This window comes from Uloborus diversus, chromosome 9 (assembly GCF_026930045.1).
Source record: "Uloborus diversus isolate 005 chromosome 9, Udiv.v.3.1, whole genome shotgun sequence".
NCBI classification, from domain to species: domain Eukaryota; kingdom Metazoa; phylum Arthropoda; class Arachnida; order Araneae; family Uloboridae; genus Uloborus; species Uloborus diversus.
Window position 1 is genome coordinate 76,639,008 of NC_072739.1, and position 22,777 is coordinate 76,661,784.

General features: G+C 33.3%; 1 protein-coding gene across 1 annotated transcript in view; it reads left to right on the forward strand.

The window, feature by feature from the left end:
- The window catches only part of LOC129229654 (collagen alpha-5(IV) chain-like), a 128,793-nt gene that overhangs the window by 55,177 nt on the left and 50,839 nt on the right, over window positions 1-22,777 (forward strand). Inside the window, exons 8-22 of the mRNA XM_054864012.1 lie at window positions 54-116; window positions 666-743; window positions 831-938; window positions 1,915-1,968; window positions 2,693-2,755; window positions 3,879-3,977; window positions 5,405-5,458; window positions 6,836-6,932; window positions 7,658-7,780; window positions 12,069-12,245; window positions 13,265-13,474; window positions 15,398-15,495; window positions 16,178-16,378; window positions 17,568-17,736; window positions 18,044-18,154. Of these exons, the coding sequence (XP_054719987.1) occupies window positions 54-116; window positions 666-743; window positions 831-938; window positions 1,915-1,968; window positions 2,693-2,755; window positions 3,879-3,977; window positions 5,405-5,458; window positions 6,836-6,932; window positions 7,658-7,780; window positions 12,069-12,245; window positions 13,265-13,474; window positions 15,398-15,495; window positions 16,178-16,378; window positions 17,568-17,736; window positions 18,044-18,154 (1,705 nt within the window). The remainder of the gene's footprint in view (window positions 1-53; window positions 117-665; window positions 744-830; window positions 939-1,914; window positions 1,969-2,692; window positions 2,756-3,878; window positions 3,978-5,404; window positions 5,459-6,835; window positions 6,933-7,657; window positions 7,781-12,068; window positions 12,246-13,264; window positions 13,475-15,397; window positions 15,496-16,177; window positions 16,379-17,567; window positions 17,737-18,043; window positions 18,155-22,777) is intronic.

Here is a 22,777-nt window from a genome sequence, read left to right on the forward strand (position 1 = left end):
TACCACTCATAAAAAATATCTAACATAGTATACATTTTCAATGCTTTTTTTAGGGTCCACCAGGCTATCGTGGAGTACCAGGAGAACGTGGAATGACGGGAGAACCAGGACTTCCGGTATGCTTTTTTTGTCCAGAAAAATACTGAGTGGCTTCATTAGAATTTGAAGGCCATTAGCAAATTATCTTATTTTATTGTGAAATAATTTTCCTTTTGCCCTGTACAAATAATAATGCTCAAATTGTAATTTAACCAAAATTACTTTTGTTTTATGCATTTGGAGTCATTCCATTTTGCTGTAGACAGCAATGAAAGTTTAAAATTAATGGATAATTTTTCTATCAATAATTCTTCCATGTTGTAAGTAACAAGTAATTGTCTCCTTATAGTTTCTCTTCGCACTGTAAAATGTTGAGTTTAAAGTCCATTATCAATCAGAAAATGCTTCTTTACAACTAAGCTACTTTTTCAAGCTTGCTTTGAGCAAGTCAGAAGCTATCAGCTTGATGTAATGGCATGAGAAGCACTTATTGATCACAATCTGATTTAGATGTCAAAAACTGTTTATAGGCTTTTGCAAGAACCAGCTTTTTTGAAAAATATCATGGCTTTATTTTTGCTGATTTGGTTTATCTACAGATTTATTATTGAATCTTTTGTTTTCAGGGTTACAGAGGCATACCAGGCGATGTCGGCCCCAAAGGTCCTGAAGGAGTTGGAATCCGTGGTCCACGAGGGCAAAAAGTATGTTTATCCCAAATAGCCTAAATGTGTTAACTATACAATCAGTATAATTTTTCAACAAAACTGATTCAATCATGTCTTCACTAGGGAGAAACAGGAAATATTGGGGAAAGGGGGAAACCAGGCGACGACGCTTCCGTGCAGCCACCACCGGAAGATGTAACTCCAGGACCACCAGGGCCACCTGGAAATCCAGTAAGTTAACCATCACGGCTTGTTTTTGCTGCTGAATTTTGCTTAATGTTGATCATGGACTAAACTGAAATCTTCTCTCACTCCTACGCAATCCAACTGACCGACTTTGAGAGCCCATCTAAAACTTCTAAAAGAAGTGTTAACAGCAATAAAATTATCAGCCTTTCAGAGAAAAGCCAACACATTTTATATTATTTTATTTACATTTATTTTTGGGGTGACAGATGTACAGGAAAGCATTGGTACAGGAGAGTTTATTAAGTGTATTAATGGATAGTTGCAATATGCATATTAAAATAGATAAATAAATAGGTTGTTATTTTTTCATTTCTTCGTGGGCTTACATTGAAATGAATCCTTGAGAAATTTGATTTCCCTTAACCATCTGAGTCCTAAACCGTTTCCTTATACAGGTACGACAGCAGAATGTATAGTTATGCAAAAATGTGTAAGAACATAAACTTGGTCTATGAGGAAAATATTAATTATGTAAACAGATAATATTAGTAGTGTTATGGTTTATTATATTACATTTAGTGTGAATGAGTATCATCTTAATTTTTGTATTTCTTATCTACCGCCTTCTCGGTACCTCCTCGTCATTTCTTTTGAGATGCCTCATTATTAAATTTAATACTATATTTAAAGAAAAAAAAGAAGTATTCAAAAATAAGAAAGAGATGTTACATAGAAAATGAATATTAAGTGACATTTTATTTTGAAGAATAATAAACAATTTCCTAAAAAGTAAAATTTACCACCTCTAAATTTTCGCAGACCTAGGTATTTACATACTCTGTCTTATTTGAAATTCAGAGTAGCTAGCAATCTATGAAAATTGCTTACGTAAAAGTATTTTGTAAACATTTGCTTTAATCTATTGAATGTTTCGACTGTTTCTTTTCTTTTAATTTGCAGCTATGTTCAGGAAAACTTTACTTTTTTGTATCATTTAATGTAGCTATTTTATTTTTAGGGTGATAGAGGTGAGGAAGGGCCACGCGGTGAAGATGGAAGAGACGGACTGGAAGTAAGTTGAAATAAAATATAGTACTCCAGCTTTTTTTTCTTCTGAAAATTACATCTATTGTATGTGGAATTGCAACTCCCCTCCCCCGTAAGAGGGGCTATGTATTAATTCCTCTCCATTTGCAGACCTTGTGCATTCCTTAAGCGCTGGCATCCATTCTTTTATGTATCACCACTTCGGTGGACGCCATGTCCACAAGAATTTTTACGTTAGAAGGAGGCACCTGGGCTCTCTTCGATACAAAAATACACTAGGAATTTTATTTTGCCTGGAGTATTCAAAGCCTAACGAATACTCAGGGAAAATTTTCACATGTCGCAAATCATACGGCTTGAGCAAGACTATTTTCTGAATGTCGAAAATCCACCGACCGAAGTCATTACCGTACTATTACGCCTCCCAAAGGACTGTCGTTATCATTTAACGTTTCCAAGTATTGTTTCGTTAATCTGTTTAAAATGTGCTCTTTCAAACTTTTATGCAGGTAAACCTGGAGCTCGTTAATTTTTTTCAGTCGTAACAAAACATAGAGATTTAAAAAATATATATTTTTTGTTTGAAATACATTGAAAATGACTCAATAAAATCTAATGCACTGAGAAAAAATCACAGAAAACAAATGACAAACTTTGTTTTAAAATGAGTTAGAGTGATTTGCAGGGGCATAACCCTTTGTTGCATTTAGTAGTCAAATCCACATTAAGTTTTGTGTTTTTTCTTCTAGGGTCCTAAAGGAGAAAAAGGACCTGACGGTGATAAAGGCGAAAGAGGTGACCCAGGACCAAGAGTAAGTTCTAAATTTATTCCTACTTATTAGTTTAAATACTAGTAAGTCTAAAGTTATTCCAACTTATTAGTTTAAATGCTAGTAAGTTCTAAAGTTGTTCCTACTTATTAATTTAAATGCTAATAAGTTCTAAAGTCGTTCCTACTTATAAGTTTAAATGCTAGTAAGTTCTAAAATTATTCCTACTTATTAGTTTAAATGCCAGTAAGTTCTAAAGTTATTCTTACTTGTTAATTTAAATGCTAGTAAATTCTGAAGTTATTCCTACTTATTGGTTTAAATGCTATTTGTTGAATTCAAAAAATAAAGTGCTAGCTTAAAGTATCTGCTTTAAACAAAAATGTTTCAAGTTAACAGATTCGCGGATAAACATTGAATACTTCAGAAAAAATCAACTGAAGTAACTTATACCTTTATTTGACTACGTTATAAACTGTGCACGATTAAAATTGATTAGTCTGACCAGTATTTGAAGACCTAAGCACAAATTCATTTTCAGAAGCTCATAATATGGTTCAAAAGTAGCATTTAGCAATCTTATTTTTAGAAGTTCATAATATCGTTGAAAGGTGTAGCTTTTGGCAGTTTTATTTTCAGTAGCTCAAAATATTATCGTTAAAAAACTTAGCATTTGGCAATTTCAGTTTTAGAAGTTCGTAATACAGATGAAAAGTGTAGCCTTTCTCAAGTTCATTTTCAAAAGTTTATAATATCATTGAAAATTGTAGCATTCGGTAATTTTAATTTCAGAATATGGTTATTAAGAATATGGTTGAAAGAGTTAGAGTTATGGTTGAAAGAGGTAGAAGTTAAGAAGAATATGGTTGAAAAGTGTAGCATTTGGCAATTTCATTTTCGGAAGCTCATAATATCGTTAAATTAAGAAAGGTTACTGACTTTTATCGGGAAACTTTCCTGTTTTTAGCCAGCTATGTTACTGGCAGAATTCAAGTAAACTAAGCTGCCCATTATTTTCCAGGAACGTCCCTGCTTCCCCCCCCCCCTCTCTCTCTTACAGTGTGTGCTCTGTTAAAGTTTGAAACAATGAAAATCCCTTCACGCTAAGTTTTACTGTTGTTTCACTTTTTTCCTGTTATTTCTAGTCTTGACATGTTTTACGTAGGGCAAAAGAGGCAAAACTGGATTGCATGGCGATGCAGGAGAAAAGGGGCAGAAGGGAAATCCAGGACTGACGGGTGTAGATGGAAGACCAGGACTTAAAGTATGTATATTTGCACTATTATTTTAAGAATATAAAAAGTGTTTTTTAGTTTACCAACTTCTGGGTCATGTTTCTAATATTAACAAGATAAAGAACAAATTTTATGAACAATGTATTATGGAACAATATATGGATGCCTCACTTGTCAAATCGATTAACTCAATAAAATAAAAAGTAGAGAAAAGTTATGAAGAAGATGGTGTTATCTATAGGCGTGAATAGGACCTCGTGTTAAATTTTCTGCCATCACATGGTCAGAAATGTACTGAACCAAAACTTTAATGTAAATTCACATGCTAAGCATTGATTAAGCACTATTAAAGCAGAAATGTTGTTTTTTTTTTTAAAGAGTGGAGTTAATCGATTTGGCAACTGAGGCATCCATATCATGATCATTAATAATAAATTAATAATGATCATGGTATATGAACTATGTAATCATGATCCTTATTTATCTTATTTTATTCATCTTTTTTTTACTGTATGAATATTACTTTTTCAGTCGACAATTAATGCACGTTTTAGCTCAGCACAAAATTCATAATTTATTACATTGCTTCACATTTGTCTGCATAAAATTTGCGGTCTGCTTACAAGTTGAGGTACTAGAACAATATAACATGAAATATTTTTATTACGAATATTAAACAATTTAACGAGAAATATACTTTTTAAAAATATGTTATGAGGCATTTCATTAAATTTTTCTTCCATAAATTATTTTTATTTTAACTTTTCTAAACATACTTCAATAATTGCACTTAATTTGTTATCATAGTTATATTTTGTTAAAACTTTGACAGTTTTACAACGACGCACAACCAAATGTAATACACATTATGAATGATCTCTCTCTCTCTTCCTCTCTCCCTCCCTCCCCCTCTCTCTCCCCCTCTCACTCTCTCTCTCTAAAATGATCACATATTTTATGCCATTTAAATAAAACGTACTTGCTACTCTCCGAAATAACTCTTTAGTAAAGCATGGAAAATAAAAAAAATGTGAAGAAATAACTACTTGTCCAAAATTACACAATTAAGGAGAATTTACTTGACTTGAAATAACCAACGATATAAAAAGTAAACTCCGATATCTAAAAGAAGGACAGAAAAACTTCGCACATGAATACCGAATATTTTCAAATTTAACAATGTGTTATCCCATCGTCGACGAACGTTAAAATATTGCACTGAAAATTTTATTTTCAAACTGAAAGCTAGTAATACTTTTTCTAAACCGACAGTACTAAACAAATTCAAAACTTTGAATAGAAAAAAATTAAAAACAAACTGGATTTGCTATTAAAATTTACTTTTTATTTTACTATTGTTGTTGAGGTAAATTATTCATAATGTTTCAAATTCAAGACAAAAATGAATTTCCTATACAGTATTTATTTTGAATAATTTTGAACTCATGTGTTCTAGGGCCCGCCCGGGGACAGAGGCTTAACCGGACCATCTGGCCCACAAGGAATAGAAGTAAGTAAAATGATAAAAATTTTGTATTGAGTTTAACTTTTTTTTCCAGTTGTTTAAAAGACAAGGGGATTTCATTTCACTGCTTAAATCATTTGACTGCATTCACTGAAAGTCGCAAAATAAAAATATCACCCTGATATAAATCTGCGTCATTATTATTTTAGCTCGACCACGGAGAGATGCAAAATGAAGTGTAATGTTTCCGCTTCCAGTTCGTACGCCATCTCTCCGTAGTCAAGCTATAACGTTTCATGAATTAGTTTACAAAATATTTAGCATGTTTTAGAAATGACCCTTCAACTTTGAAATTGCATAATTGTGAAACAGTACGAGCTATAACGGAAAAGTGAAACGATCTGTAATTAATTATACACTGCTTTTCTGAAGTTCTGAGTATGTGGAGTCTCTAGTCTTCTGCTGTATCTGAAGTAGTAGTATAAGGATATCAGAAGGAGTTGTAATCTTATATTAAAAAACTGAGCGTATGTACCTATGTAACTATATCCAAGTTTCTTTTCCCGAACGACAGTGAACTGACCATCGAATCAGGTATCGATGGATTTGTAATCTTCCCGTCTTTATGTTTGGCTATTTAACATAATCCTCCGATAATAATTAGCGGAGATATCAATTAAAAACTATTCATTTTGACACTTAGATTTCGACTTGAAATCCCTATTTTTCGAAGGCTTTCTTCCACTCAAATTATTATTCAGTGCTTCATCTCAACTTTCCGCAACAATGCTTTTATTAAAATTTATAGAAAATCATTGAGACGAAAGATGTGTTGCCATTTTTTGTCTCGAATATGAGCAAATAAAATTCTAGGTTTTGTTTTAAAGTCTTCTACTGTAATCGGGGAATTTAAAATGTTTACTTTTTGGCTATTTTTCCGCAGTCTGTGTCAAAATTTTACTGATTTTTTTTTTCGTTCAAGCATGAGTGTTGAACACGCGTCCCTTGACATAACTTTTATTTTCGAATTGGACCGTGCAAAGTCGAGCGACGCAGCTAGTAGTGTGTGAAAATGAGACAAACTGTGACTTCTGAGTTATTCCGAAATTAGAACGAAAATTATATCAATAGTATAATTAGCAATCATTTTAATTTAGTTCATCTTATTATACCCCACGACATACCTCCCTACGTTGGGGGTAAAAAGGCACAGGGAAACATAGACTCTCTAAAACATTTCAGGACATTAAGGCACCGGAATTGTTCCGAAATTGGAGCAAAAATCATTCAGACCTCAACGAAATCATTAAAGAAATTGTCTTGAGAATGCATTCCTCATCGCATACTTCAATACCATAAGTTTTAGCACAGAGGCGCTCGGTTAGTAACAAGTATTTATAAAATGACGTTTTATTTCTTTAGGGTCTTCCAGGTGAAATAATAGAGTATGGAAAACCTATCCCAGGTCCTGCTGGACCTCAGGGTCTATCAGGAGACAGAGGGCTTCCTGGAATTCCCGGTAAGTTTTCCTACAATTTTTATGAACTTGAACACATGAAGGGCAACGGGGAAGAATGATCATAGTCAACCATGCTCAAATTTCCCTCATTACGTTTTTGAGCTTGAAATCTCGAATCGTTTCCAAGTTGGCCTCATTCTTCCCTGTTAAAACTCACTCACTATGATAATTCTTGCCTGAATAGTATTTCTCTTGAATACTGTCTGTAATAATCTACGTGTTCCCATAGGTTAACCGGAGTTTTTTAGAAAAATGGACTTTGATCGTTCTTCCCCGTAGCCCTTCAAATGGTACAATCCTGATGGTGGATCCTGAAAAAAGCGCGCAGCTTTTAAAATATCCGGCATTTCTATTTTAATAACGATACACGCTTTTCATCTGCTGAAGTAGTTTGTAACTAGAAAACGTCGAATAGCGCATGATAATCATCTGTTTACTACACCCGTTTATGCGATAAAGCGGTTCTTGGATCTTCTAGCAAACGTAATGTGATTTGTCGGCTTATATTTTCTGACTTTATATCGTTCTAACTATTTGAAATGTTAAACTTGAGCAAAGATAGAAAAAGTAGCTAGTTATATTAGTAGTAAAAAATGTTTAAATAGCATAACAGAGAATTAAAGGAGAAAAGTCAAATCCTCAAAAGTTTCCCCAAAATTATTGCTTGTGATAGTAGCTTTAAAAATAATGTGTCTAAAATATTTCTTGCTGTTTTCTTTCAACAGGGAAACAAGGTATACCAGGGGCCGTTGGTTTTAGAGGACCGTCTGGTTTACCAGGAAAATCCGGAATACCAGGAGAACCAGGAGGATTAGGTGAAAGCTTTAAAGGGGAGCCAGGAGAAGATGGTAAGTTCTATTCGAGAAGCTTTTAAAACTATGCACCGAATGTATTAGACTGTCCCAAAAGTTCGTAAACACTTGCTAAAAATTTAATGTTAAGCATTTTTGAAACATTATGGAAGTTTTTGTTAGTACTTCGCAAGTAAAATTCTATTTTTTGCAACTGTTTACGTACTTTTTACATACCCTCAGTATTAAAAATCAATGCTTTAAAAAATTGCAATGCGTATGCAATTTACAGATATCGAAATTATATTGATATACAGTAGTACCCCCTTTAAAGGACACCTCTAATTTTTATGGTCCCAGTCCCTTTGAATAGGACCTCAGTGTATTTACCTCTGATTATAGGACAGTCACAGAGAAAAAGTGTAGCATTTATGCATAAATGCATAAATAAATAAATAAGCGCACATGAATTCAATATTAATTGAAATAAAGGTTATTTTCTTGCCGAAAAATTAACTGGTAAAACTATGATTTGACATTAACATCCAATATATGCAGCAAATATGTGTTTTAAAGTTCTTGCTGAAACTTACATTCATTCTTCTCCCTCTCACCAATTGATTCATATGGGCTCAGCTTCGACGGATGGTACACCGCCCATGACTAACTTTTTACAGAAAACTTGAATTGCGATCAAACTGTTATTTACTTCACATTGTATTGTAAATTACAGGGTGTCCTAAAAAAGACTGACTGTTTTCAAAAATTTATAACAGAACAGTTAATGATAAAAAAAATTAAAAAAAAATTCTTGCAGAAAATGCATGCGGTGGGTGGTGAATTTTTTCCCTCACAGTTCCAAATTTTATTTCAAAAATGTTTCAACAGATGGCGCGGCACATAGTAAGCCTGTAAATCGAAAAGGAAAAATTGAAATTCACTGATTTTTCCTCTGATTCCGATATGTGATTACAGGCGACGATTGCTATTTTGAAAATATTGTTTTGTACTTTTGTCCATTAAAAACATTTTTCGAAAAATTGAAATGTATTTTTTTAACGGGCTTACGATCTGCAGCGCCATCTATTGGAAAAATGACGACTAAAAGTTGGAACTCGGGGGGGGGGGGACAATTTACAGCTCATCACAGGAATTTTCTGCAAGAATTATTTTTTTTACATTAACCGTCTTCCTTTTATAAATTTTTGAAAGCAGTCAGTCCTTTTCAGGACACCCTGTATGCGACATGAAGCAAATCCATGAAATAAATTACTTCAAAATTATTTTTAGTAACTTCGATTCTACTAAATTTTTTGATTAAATTTTAATTTTTAAAGAATACATATATATATATATATATATATATATATATATATATATATATATATATATATATATATATATATATATATATATATATATATATATATATATATATATATATATATATATATATATATATATATATATATATATATATATTCTCAGTTTTGAATAAATCTGAATTTTATTTATCACCTATAAAACATTTTCAGTATTAAATCTTAAATGTTAATAGAGTTTATGTTTATTATAATATTAAACTAATTACTCATCGTTTATAATATTGCTGCGTTGCCCTGCTTTGCCCGGTCTATTTTGAAAACAAAAATTCTGTCAAGTGACGTATATTCAACAATCAGGCATAAGTAAAAGAAAAAAAAATCATCATGCAAAATTTCCCCTCCAAACAATGACGACAGATATTAAAATACTTTTAAGAAATTAAAATAAAATGAGAAAGATGGATTTAAAAAGCGTAACCATGGAAACACAAAACAAAACAAGTTTCAGAATTGAAAATGAGAAAGATGGAAATGATGGATTCAAAAAGCGTTACCGTGGAAACGCAAAATAAAATGGTTAAAACTTGAATAGAAAACAGATTTTTGAACTTCACTTAATTTGCTTGTAACTTTTTTTCTAATGGAGATAGAGGGTTAAACTTCCGACCATAGGTCGTGTTAGATCTGGAGTAAAAAAGGTAGCTCTTTTCAATGGTGTCAAATAGAAAACTGTAGGACAATTCCTTCACTTTTTATTGATAAATTTAATGGAGAAAGTAGTGCCTAAATTTCAGCTAAGCCTAAACAAATTCGAGCTAAAAACGTAAATAACTCCAGCCGCAATTAAGTTAGAGCGTTGGAAGAAATTGCGTAGAACGCGGAAAATTCTTCCCTTTCCAACGATATGTAATATTAATATACGCAAGTAATTTTTCACTCTCATATTTGATAATTTATGTGAAAATTGGACGTAAATTGGAATAAAAAAAGAACTATTCATTGAATTTTATTCGAACTGGTCTGCAAACCTTTTCAGGACTTAAAGGAACAAACTGTGAAAATTTCAGCGCAATCGACCGGGTAGTTCTCGAGTTTTGCGAGTTCAAACACACAGACGCTTTTTGGGAACTTCATATTATACTATGTAGAGATACTATTACATGCATCAATTAATACCTCCGAACAAGGGACACCTCCATTTAAGGGACAAAATGTTCAGTCCCCTTAGTGTCCCTTATTGAGAAGTTCTACTGTATTACTGAGAACCACAATAGTAAGATATTTTAAGACTAAAATGTTTGATTCTTTATCGAAATTTCTTACTCTCGAAGTTGAACTTTATGCAGTTGTATACAGCAAATAAAAGATGTATAGTGAGAAAAATTTTTGAATACTAATTGTTTTTGACAAAGTTATTTTATTATAATTGGCTTTAACAAAACTTCTAAGATAAATTGAAGCAATTCTTAAATTTCGTCTATCAGCCAAGCTTAAGAAGGAATTCCAAGTAAATGCAATACCATACATGGGCGCCCATTTGCAAAACTGTAAGGGGGGCTCAGATATTTTAACCATGGTTTAGCATGATATTTTCCGCATGAAAACCAATTTCAGGTCAGATTAGAGTCATTAAAATTTGACATTTTTAATAACTTATTCATTAATGGCTGGAGAAGAAATATTTTTACATTTTTGTAAAGAAAAAAGTACTAAAAGCAAGGAAGTTCTAATTTGTAAGGGGGGCTCGAGCCCCCCTTGCCCCCCTGTATGGGCGCCCTTGGTACCATAACAATTTAAAATGGAAACTTATTCTGAAATAACTATAAGATACGCACAGCCTTAGCAAAAAGGGACTGGATGTCAAATGGTTGGTCACTAGGGGCAACCAATTCTACTGCACCCATTAATGATCCATGCATTTCTATCACTTCTGTTCTTTGCTCAAGCCCAACAGTAAATTTTTGGAACACTAAATAATTCTATATTTTAGAATGCTAGTAAATTTGAAAACGTTGTTTATTATTATAGTAACAAAATTAAAAAAAAAAAACATGTGGGTATCATTTTGTCACTATAACAGTCAGAAGTATTTTTTGAAAATAATTATTCCATTTGTTTTCTGCTCAAAACAAATTTTTTGCTGTCATGCTTAGTTACTGCTACAACTTATACTGTTATCTGTAGTACTAGAAAATCGCCCGTCAAGGTATGACGGGTGAAAATCGCTTCTACATTTGAAAGAAGCAATTGCCTGTTTGGTGATATTTTGATAGTTGAAATTTTAACTCTAACTCCAGTGGATTAACCCTAAACTCCAGTAGATAGCGTTCAATGTTGACCACTTATTCGTTTCTTCATTCTCCTAAAATGACAGTCTTACCAGTAAAACAGTTTAAGTTACCGGATCCAGTTCAATCTTGTTAAAATAATGCATTTCCCTGTCAAACATTCCCAAAAAATATTATCAAATTATCATACCGTGTCGCTAGTTTCATTGTTGATGACATCAGGAGCGTTACTTGATCAGTGATTACATAAATCAGGACTTACTTATTTTAGAATCATTAATCATTTCGGTAACGTGTCAGTTTTTCTTTTTATAATAAGTAAATAATATATAAGAGAAAACCTAACCTCGCAGCGTCGTAAGGCTATTATTAGGTTTTGCGTAATCTTCACAATGCTGTTAGGTTTGTTTTGTCCCAGCTATAAAATATTTTTATATTGCGTATACATAATGTGCATATTTTTTATATACGAACAAAAAAAAAGTGCAAATGCTTCCAAACTCAACAACATATTAGTTAAGGTTAGTTAAGCTTATTGGGTTTATTTTGCTCCAGCTATAAAATAGTTTTATAAAGTGTATACATAATGTGTATAATTTTTATTTACGAACAAAAAAAAAGGCGCATGAAAATGCACCCAAACTCAACAAAGTGTTAGTTAATTCCACTAGAAAGGAGTCGGTTTAGAGCCCAACACGTAATCCTGGTGTAATTTTCTGAAATATTTTTTAGGTATAACTGGACGTCCTGGTAGGCCTGGATCTCCCGGATTTCCTGGATTGCAAGGAATACCTGGTGCTAAAGGAGAAGATGGACTTGTCGTTGTAGGACCACCAGGGCAGTCTGGAAGGCCTGGAAGTGATGGCAACCCCGGATTGCCTGGGTCTAGAGGAGATCCTGGAAGAGTTGGTGCGAAAATTTTTTGTTTTTATTCCTGTACTGCTTTACAAATTTTTTGTAAACTCGTGAATTCTGGGGGAACAAAAGGAAGGAGTACAATCATGTGAGGAAGCAATTATTAGTGCAATATTGACAAAAGTTGAACATAAAATTACGTTTTGATGTGTGATATCAATATCTGATGTTTACAAATTATCGAGTCAAACACTTGCTAAAGTTGAACAAATACCTTTGTGCTTTAAAAGTAAAATAAGAAGTAACAACGTTAAATTACACAAACTTGCAGAATATCTGAGCTTCTGGAGGAAAAGACATCCGATTTTTATTCATGAGCTCACAAGTTTATTATATGATAACAATTGCAAAGTTTATCTTCTACAGACGGGGAACGCTCATATGTGTTATTGCTACCGGTGGAAAAATTGAAGATTTTACCAAGTTTGAATTCTCTAATCGTCACAACATTTTACTTGTGTCAATACTGTCAACGGAAAAATAAATTAAATAATCTTTCTATCAAGTAATATTTGACAGCGAAATTTTAAATGTGTCAAACTCAGACTTTTATCTAACCTAACTTAATAGCACAATGACTAATGTAGAATAGCCTTTCTCAACCTCTTTTAATCCACGAACCGGAAAAAAAATTTGAAAAGAATTTTACAGACCGGTGATTTTTTTTTTTTTTTTAAATTTTCGAGTCTCGGATCTTTTAAAACAAAATGAAGAAAAATTGGGCCAGTGAGAGTCACGAACGTGAGAAGTCTGCATTAATGAAACTTATGGCGATTCAGGAAACGTTTTTGCAAAAATACGTGTTTTTTACAGGAAACTAATGTAAGCCCGTGAACGCCCAGATCTTCGCCTGAAACAAAACAGTGACGTTTCGGAATTTTTTTGCAGTGTATGATTACCACTGTTCAGCTAATTTTATCATGCCACACGATAAATAACCAAAAAAAAATTAGTTTTTTTATTTGATGTAATTACTTTTCAGTACGCGCATTGACGAATAAGTCTCATTGTAGGAGACAAGGGTATAGCTGGATATGGTCGCAGAATCAAGGGACCACCTGGGCCACCAGGAATACCAGGCGCAACTGGGCTGCCTGGAGATGTCGGATTACCTGGAAGAGAGGGTGCTATAGGGCCCAAAGGATTCCGAGGAGACGATTGTGGTTACTGCTCTCCAGGACTTCCAGGTCCTAGAGGTGACAGAGGCGACGAGGGCAGAAGAGGTAAACTTTTCTTTCAAGTAAAGTAAGTAAAAACAATTTTCAGCGTTATTTTTGAAGGGTGCTTTCAAAATACTCACATTAGTTCGGCTACTCATAATAGCTCAGTGAACCTTATGCAACCCGTAGACCGAATACTTTGTATCGCTGTTCTGTTGGATAAAAAGTAGAGCTGCCAACTACTACGGAAAAATCGTAGTTTCTACGAACTACAGCCTTGAATTACGAAATCGAGTCCAAAACTTACGATTTTTTTTTTCATTCCTCCCCCCCCCCCTCCCCCCAAAAAAAAGCATTTGCATTTCAGATAATATCCATATTAAAATAATTTACCAAAACATTGCTTTTGTGCTTAGTAATGTTCCAATTTTTTGTATCAGAATAAACAAATTCAATTGAAAATATAGTTTGCTTTTAGTAGTCTGTAATATGAAAAAATAATCTCTAAATAGTCGCCCAGATGCAGAAAAGAGTTTCCAGATTTGGTCAAATTCTTTTTAAAGAAACACTATCTGGTATGATTTCTCGATGTTTTTACTGTTAATTAAAAACATAAGACAGACAGATAAAAAGAAACAGAAATGCAGCCTTCGTAATATTTCCAATCGCGTGAAAATTAGCTCTCATTTTCAAAAAATTTTCCCTTACAAAAGGCTAACAAAAATTTAAAAACAAAATTTTACTGACATTCATTTAGAATGCAAATAATATTTAATAAAAAATAGTAGCAGCGGAAACAAACTTTTTAGAGAAATCACGACCGAAAAAATAAAACTTTTTGTTCAAAAATATGAAAATCACAAATTTCTGATCGTGAATATGTTTAGAAAATGCTTATTTTGAAAAAATAATAGCTTTTTCTTTTCTTTTTTCTCCTGGAAAGTAGGAGGTGAATTTGTCAACGAATTTTCAACTTTTTTGCTCTAAGGGAAAAAGAGAAGAGAGTTTTTATGTATTTTTAGTCGCTTTTTCACTAAAGAAGTCACCTCTTTTTGTAACTGATTGTAAAATAGTGGCTTTTGGCTAAAATAGTCACCATACTCACCTTAGCTTTAAAATAGTAGCTTTAGTCGCCAGTGGGAGACCTGTATTGCAAATTTAAACTTAAATTATTCATTGCGTCTGTACATTTGTTATTAAATATTCCGATTCCCCTCCCTCTCTCCCGGCAGGTGTGTAAAACTATGCTACTAATTTAGTTTTTTGAAAGTTGGCAGCTCTGGATAAAAGTAAGAATAATTAATTTTGTGGGATTGCAGTTCTTTTTTTTTTTTTTTTCGTTTTTAAATGATATAAAATATACTGTAGACGTAGTACAAAGACCTGCAGATTCTCTTGTATGGGAATCAACATTTATTACGGTGATAATACCACCTATAATTGAATAAATAAAATAAAGAAAAGAAAGAAAGCATTGTGTAACTAGTTTTGCATTGAAAATGTAAGTGATTGGTACCTTGGCAAAGAAAGGAACGAAACTAATTTTGAAATAAGCAGTAATTTTTAACCCATTTTAACTGAAATATTTGCCTTTTAAATCATAGAAAAATCCTAAATCAATTAAAAATACATGAAAAATTGATTATGCAAGGTTTATATATGTCTAACAGACAAATAAGTAAAACTTACACAATGTAAAATCTCTAATTAGATCGGCCTGAAAGTTGTATGCCAATGCTAATTGATAAAATGATACATGAAGACTTCAACTTATAAAGGACCAATTCTTCTACATTACAGCAGTTGAAAAATTTACTATGACATTCAGTAAAGCAAATTTCGAAAAAGCGATTTTTTTTTTTTTTTTAATATTCGTACTTTTTGTTTTGCTATAAGAAGAGAAAATAAATCCGGGCAATGATGAACTTGACAGCATTTTCTAATCTCTACAGGTATCAGAAAACTTTTTTCTTTTATTTTCTAAAGGTCAAACTGGACCAGATGGTTACCAAGGTTACCGTGGCTCACCTGGTAAGGCTGGGCCTCCAGGACTACCTGGTCTTCCTGGCTACAAAGGCGCTCCAGTAAGTGGAATACCTTAATTTTATTCCTTTACTAAGTTTCGGGTTTTCCAGAATCAGTATTACTTGCGCAGTAATTTTAATTTCTGAGGAATTTCCGAAAATAAGTGTTAATGTAGTTGAGGCAATGAGAAGCCTAGGGATGTAACGTTATGAGTAAAAAGCATGCTAAATTCAAACAGCAGACAAACTTTCAATGAAATGTTTTTCAAAGTAGGTTTCTGGTAGGTGCTGTTATTTACAGCACGTACCAGATTGAGTTATTGTTGTTTTGTTGTGTCGTGTGCCCGCTAGGTATGCAATTTCGGTTGCACTGCTTTCCCTTCCCAACTGCACCGTAATTTGGTGTGAAGTCCGACTCCCACAGTACACATGCCATAAGGGCTCGTTTATAGGGTAGACATCCATTCAAGGCATAACAACACATTCACACCAAGAAAGGACAAGGACAGGAGCGAGAAAGTACATCAATGCCCGATCCGGGCTTCGAACCCAGAACCTCGCAGACTATTTGAGTTCTGTTGTAGCTGTTTCATTTACCATATAATGATCCTAGGTCAGTGCTTCATTTTATTCATAATATGAAAGTGTGCAATCGTATTATTAAGACGAAATGATTTTTTGATTACTTGCTTTTAAGAAGGAAAAAAAAGTTTTTTGAACATTTTTTAAAAACATTTTTTAGGGTCTGAGAGGTGTGGATGGAGTCGATGGTTTGCCAGGACAACCTGGCGACGCTGGAGATTTAATTTTCCCGGATGGCAGAAAGGGAGTCAGAGGTCTTCCAGGCGATGCGGGCTATCCAGGAGTTCCAGGACTTGAAGGATTACCCGGTGCTCCAGGAGAGGACGGATTTCCAGGATTTCCAGGACGTAAAGGAGAACAGGTTAGTATTTGAAGTATGTTTTAAAAACATTATTAGTAGTTTTACTGAATCACTAAATTTATTTTTCTGCTTCCTTTTGAATAAATTCTTAAACTTCTTAGATCACGGTAACTGAGTTCGAAGTTGTTTATTTATTTTTGAAACTAAGGAAATAAAACACGAAGCATTTTTTACCTTTACCAGTCAACAGATTTTAAAATGCAAGTAAATCTCTGCTGGATTGTGAGGAATAAACTGTCTGCATCAGTTAATCTGCTAGTGTAGGAGCTCTAGAACTAAAATATTCGAGTGAAGATATCTTCATAATTTCGCTACGTTCTTTTTTAATTTGGAATGGTAATTACTTCTTATACCTACAAACTAAAATAAAAGTCTATAAAATATAGTAAATGCCGTAGCATATAAAAATTAGTTAATTCGTTTGAAAAAAAAGCATTTAAAAAAACATTAGGGAGGGGAGGGGAGAGGAATCCTTTCAACAGGAATAAAATGTACGATTTTATAAGAAGTTAATTTATGCGGTGGCTTACAATAAATACTTAAAGAATGTACGGCTTTAGTGTCTTCATTCAATGTGTTGCCTTCTTGAATAGATTACAGTAATCACGAATTGTACGCATGAAACCAATTCTATAGTTATTCAAAATTATATACCTGAAAACAACTGCATGAGCTGACTTGAAAAAGAAAACAAAAACTATGCGGATTCAATTCCAACAATCTGCACCAATATATTGTGATGTTCAAAATTTTTTCGATTTAAAAAAAAAATTATCAAACAAAATGTATCCCTTAATAATCAATGAACACAAAAAGTAAATTCATCTTCGATGCTTAAAAACAGTTAAGTTTTCAAATTATTGTAAATATGATGTTTGGAAGAAGCTTTTAAGCTGTCAATGCATTTGCAAATACATACCCATAAAGTACTGGGGGAGAATATACGAATATTTAAGGTAAATATAATACGATTATTGTTATATTCATCCGTTGAATCTGCTTAAAAAGAATATATATTCAATAAAATATTGAGCGTTCTCAATCCTTTTGGTGGCATTCAGGCTTGTCGTCAAGGGGGTTAAAAACATTTTTTGAATGCTTTACAACTAATATTCTAACTTAAATTTACTTCAAACAGAAATAATTATTTTTCTGATTTGTTGAGATATTCTTCTTTACTTACATATAGGGAGACGTGGGTGACCCAGGATATCCAGGACTCAACGGACCACCAGGACCTATCGGACCTCCTGGATTAAAAGGGATTCCAGGAGATACTTCGTACTCTTTTATAGGAAGGAAAGGAGAAAAGGGATTTGCTGGAAGACCTGGAACACCAGGACGTAAAGGATCTAGAGGTTTGAATAGTGCGGTGTTAAATACTGAAAGATCTTAATTTTTTGACTTAACCATAGACGTTTATTGCATCAAAGCTTCAAAATAAGTGGATTGCGCAGTAATAATTCTTTCATAGATACTCCACGTAATGTCATTGATGCGTAAAAAATTGGGAAAATTTCGTACTGCTTTTTTCAAAAGTTTTTTATAGTGTAGATGATGCATTCTAATCACCTGTCATACATTTTTATAGAACACCGAAATTAGATTAAATTTATTTATTAGTGAAAACAAGACCGTACTATGATTTGTTTTTCTTATTAACAGGTGTTCCCGGTGATGCGTTTAACTTAGGCAACTACACTCAAGCAAAAGGATACATTGGCCCACCTGGAGAAAGAGGAGATGATGGAATCCCTGGTTTGAGAGGAGCTCCAGGTAAAAATTTCATTTTTTTTCATAATATACTTATTCTTTGGTACAATTTTTCTGCTGTTCTCTCTTCTTTTTGGAAAGTAAATTAGTTTATCAAACGGACAATCAATTCTTGCTTCTGATCTTCTGAAACATACTGTCGAGATTTAGCTCATGTAAAAAATGATGACCAAGGCTTAATTTCTAACGAAAATGGGGGAGCTTTAGCCTTTACAATATATTTTAATGCTTATATAGCCTGAATTCTGTATAATATGTAAAAGCTTACATAAAACCGAAAAGAAGACAATCCCATAAGCTCTTATTCTGATGATGATGGAACTGAGTTATTCAAATTCGTTTCATTTGGAGCCATATACTATACTTAAACCACTAAATGCATACTTTTTACAAGTAAAGAAGCTCTAAACCCTTCTCATTAATACAACTCATGGCTCTGCTCTTCATTCATCCAAAGTCATCTCACTTACTTGAATACCTATTGTTCCTCTTCACTTTGTAAGAGACAATTGCATACATGTATTTTGGACTCTAACTTTTGTTGGTTAGCTTAAATGGACCCGTGTAAGGCATTAGAGGAGGACTTAACTCATCCCTTTTGTACATTGAAATCAAAAGCTTTTATTCAAATTACACAATTTTCTACATGGGAAAACATTTTGCCAAAATGTTAATTTTGAGCTGATTTGCGAATTTATCAAAGAAAGTTGAACAGCTGTAGTTTAAAACTTTTAAACGTTATGTTAACAATTTTCTAGAAAAGAGCCACGAATTCCCTTGATTTCTGCAGTATTTTTTATTATGTGCTTCGCCTTCAGCTCAGTTACAGTCCTTTCAGAATAGCTGATCCTAAAATACCTCCTCTAGATATTTCAGCTTTGCAAGAATTGTAGGCAAAAGAGCTGTGCGGCAATTACTTGCTATTTTGCCTTAGCTACGGCCGTATTTGCTTTAGGAGCGATCTTGATAAATCGGGAATGTATCAAAGTCTTATTATAAACATATCTGTTTCATCTAAAGTTTCCTGATTTATTTCAGAAACATGAATAGCTTTTATTGGAGGCGTTTCTGAATTTCTTAGAAAGCCTCCAGGTAAATTTCAAGAAGGTTACTTACTTTTAGCCGGAAACTTACCTTTTGGTGTTCAGATATGTTACTTGAGAGACTAGGCCCATTAGCTGCCCATTATTTTCCGGGAACGTTTCGGAATTTTTTCAGTCTATGCTTCCTGTTCACAGGGCGACAAGAGGCCATGTCAGTCTAGTTGAAATAGAGATGAAAACAATCGGAAAATAACTGGAAAATTTCCGAAAAAAACGGAAAAAAAACGTTTTTTCCGAAGGAGTAAATTTCCACTTCGGAAAAATTGAACAAAAAAATGAATGTTTTCAACTTTTCAGGGTTTTAATTGAAATTTTCAGTAAAAAGTGATTAGAAATTCCTCACGTTTAAATTCAGATTCCTCCCCCCTCCCGTTTTATGTTAAAATACTGTCTAACATTAATGCAAGTTGTTGTATGACAGTATAATTTGCATATAGATCAAAAAATGTTCAAAAATACTTTTTGAAAAAAAGCTTAAACCAATAACCTTAGAGAAGAATTTCTTTTCCTTCTTCATAAAACAAACCAGCATAACTTTAATCATAAAATTATGTTTCTGCTGACTGTGCGAACCAAATGTACAGGGTGCGGCAAAAAAAAAAAAAAAAAACCCGGTCAAGCAATTTTCCATGAAACTTTATTAAAAATAAATAAATTAACAAAACACTAAAAATAATAACATGAGAAGACCTTTAGCGATCAATAAATTTAATTGGTTTCAAACTGGCACCCTTTTGCAGTAATACAGAGATGCAACTGCTTGTTGAAATTTTCATTCAAGGGCTCTCCGCAAGTCCTTTAATCAATCCTATTCCCTATAAAGCAATTGGTTTAGAGAGTTAAATTTTATGTGTATTTAGGATAGACCTTTGACTCCAAAATAGGCTATACAGTGTAATAAATGGGATTGAAGTCGAGTGAGTAGAGCGTCCACTGTAAAGATATCACGTCAAAAACAATGCGTCTTGCACCACTCTTGTCTTTTTGGCCATATGAATCGGTGTGGAGTTAAAGGAAAATGTCCAGTCTCTACAATGCTGAAGGGCTCTTAGGCCCACAGAAGAACAATAACTTCTAAAATGTCTTTCTGGTTCACTTTTTGATTCATTTTACGATCCTCATTCACAAAAAATTAGAGATTTTTTTGTGTCGCTTGTGCTGATTCCATCTCAGACTAAGCCTGACTTCGGATTTTGGCGATATCTAACACTTTCTAAAGTGCTTGGAGTGTCTACAGACCAAATCCTATGGTTCTGGGGGATGTGAGCCGGTTGAACGGTAAATCAGTGAAAGGTATCTCTTCCTGCGTGGACTTAACGGCCCGTCTCAAACGCTTCTAGCATCTTTAGAGTCATACAGATGCCTGAACTTTTTGGAACTCGTAAAACTTCTGTTTGAGCTGTTTTTTCAATTAGTCCCACTTATCGGTCACAAATTTCCATCCTATGAACGACTTCTCTCGTGGAAACCCAAGGATTTCATTGAAGTCGCTTTTGAATGACCTGACGATTAACTGAAATGTTCACTGTTCGTTTTTGTACACATTCCCGACTATCATTTCCAAGCCACTTGAAACAACATGCCGTTTCAAATACTATTTTTCGAGGGACAACAAGCAAACGAAATGTCGTTCTACTTGGTTAAACAACTTAAAATAGCAGGTATTTTGCTTAAAATTGTAAGAAAACCGAAAAACAATACATAAACTAGGTAATATATTGTAAATTATTTTCTAATAAAGTGATAGACAAAAATAAATTAAGCACTCATTAAAATGAAATTACCTTTCTTCCATTCGAGGATACAGTTTTTGTCCGATATTTTTTTTTTTTTTTTTTTTTTTTTTTTGCCACACCCTGTATACTGCCGTGCTAAGCAAAAAGGGAAATTTGCAGTTGTGCTCAAACTGAGATATTGTATTTTAAAGTGGCTCTGCCATATATTTGATTCAGATGTCTTTTTTTTTTTTTAAGAATTTTTCAAAACAATAGTTCTTGATCAAATGACCCTAAAACATCTTATTTATTTTGTAAAATACCGAAACAGAGAACAACTTGGTTATAATGACTCAAATTTGTTCAAAAGTGCTTTTATGACTACTTTGATTACTGTGCTTAGCACGGCCGTCTGAATAAATTGAAACTAGTTTTGGTTCAGCTTAAGAAACACCAATTTAGTTTTGATTTGGTCTGAGACTGGATTGGAAAAAAACTCAATAGCTTTCATTTTCAGACAGTAAAGTAACATTGTATTATTTTTCTTTCAAAAAAAAAATCAATCATGTTCGAAAGTCGAAAATTTCAATTAATACTTCAAGTTTCAAAGGCAATCTAAAATAGAAAATGTAATTGTTACGATTAGACGCACATTACCCAATATTATTGGTTGAATGACGACTTGACTTATTTCTGGTGTTTGATCATGAAAGCTCTCAGTTATAAAACAAAAAGATTTTTTTTTTTTGTTCTAATTAATCTTACCTTTATGAGTCATTTCTGTCAAGCAGATGTGTGGATAGCATATATTTCTTAATTCTTAACCCTGTATATGTTCCAAGAAACACAGAGCTTTTAAGAAACCCTAATTTTATTCATAAAAAAGTCAAATTTTTCATCTTTTCCAATTTTTCCTGAAAAAAACCGGTAAAAAATCGGTTTTTTTCACCATTTTAAAATTTCCGGAAATTTTGCATCTCTAAGTTGAAAACTAGGGACCTGGTCCTTGAGGGGACCCGGTTAAAATCGGAGTACTATAAATGTTTCTAAGTTTTGTGCGTTGAGGATGACTGTGTGATTAACCTGAAGAAGGACCTACCGTGACTCTCGGCGGCCCTGCCTGTCCATACACATTTCAACATTATGCTTGAAGCTGAAGCTAGGTCACTTCTCCACTATTTTTGAGATAAAACATAAGGCATGCACTGAGATCAAAATTAATTCATTAGGAAGTCAGTCACTTTTTTATTAATGTAATCTAAATATTATTCCTACATCTGAATCCATATAAAAAAAGAAGCATTTTCAGGCCTCATATATTTCTTTGCATAGCGCTCTTCAGTCTATGATTTTAAAAAAATATTAACAAAATAAAAATAAGATTTAAAAAAAATGTCTTTATGCTCGCTGAAAATCTTTTTTTTTTTTTTTTTTTTTTTTGAATAATATAAAACTTTTGCACATTAAATAATTCTCTGCACCAAAAATTGCCCGCCATAGTGTTACCCCAGGCTATGATACTAGAAAAAAAAATCATTACGATTGATTTTTTTTGAGCAATCACAATTGCTTATTGTTCTCATTTGACCGTTTTTGGTGTCCGTGCCTTTTTCAACTTGGACCAGAAGCCTTTGCAGCACCACCGCCCACCGTCCTCTGCTGGCGGCGCGGTGCGGCTGCTCCGGTTTTGAGCTATCCGATCTCCTGGTCGGAGGCGTCCATGTCCTACACACACGCACGTTCACATACATACACACACACGACTTCACACACATACACTCACACACGCCTACGTGCATACACACAGG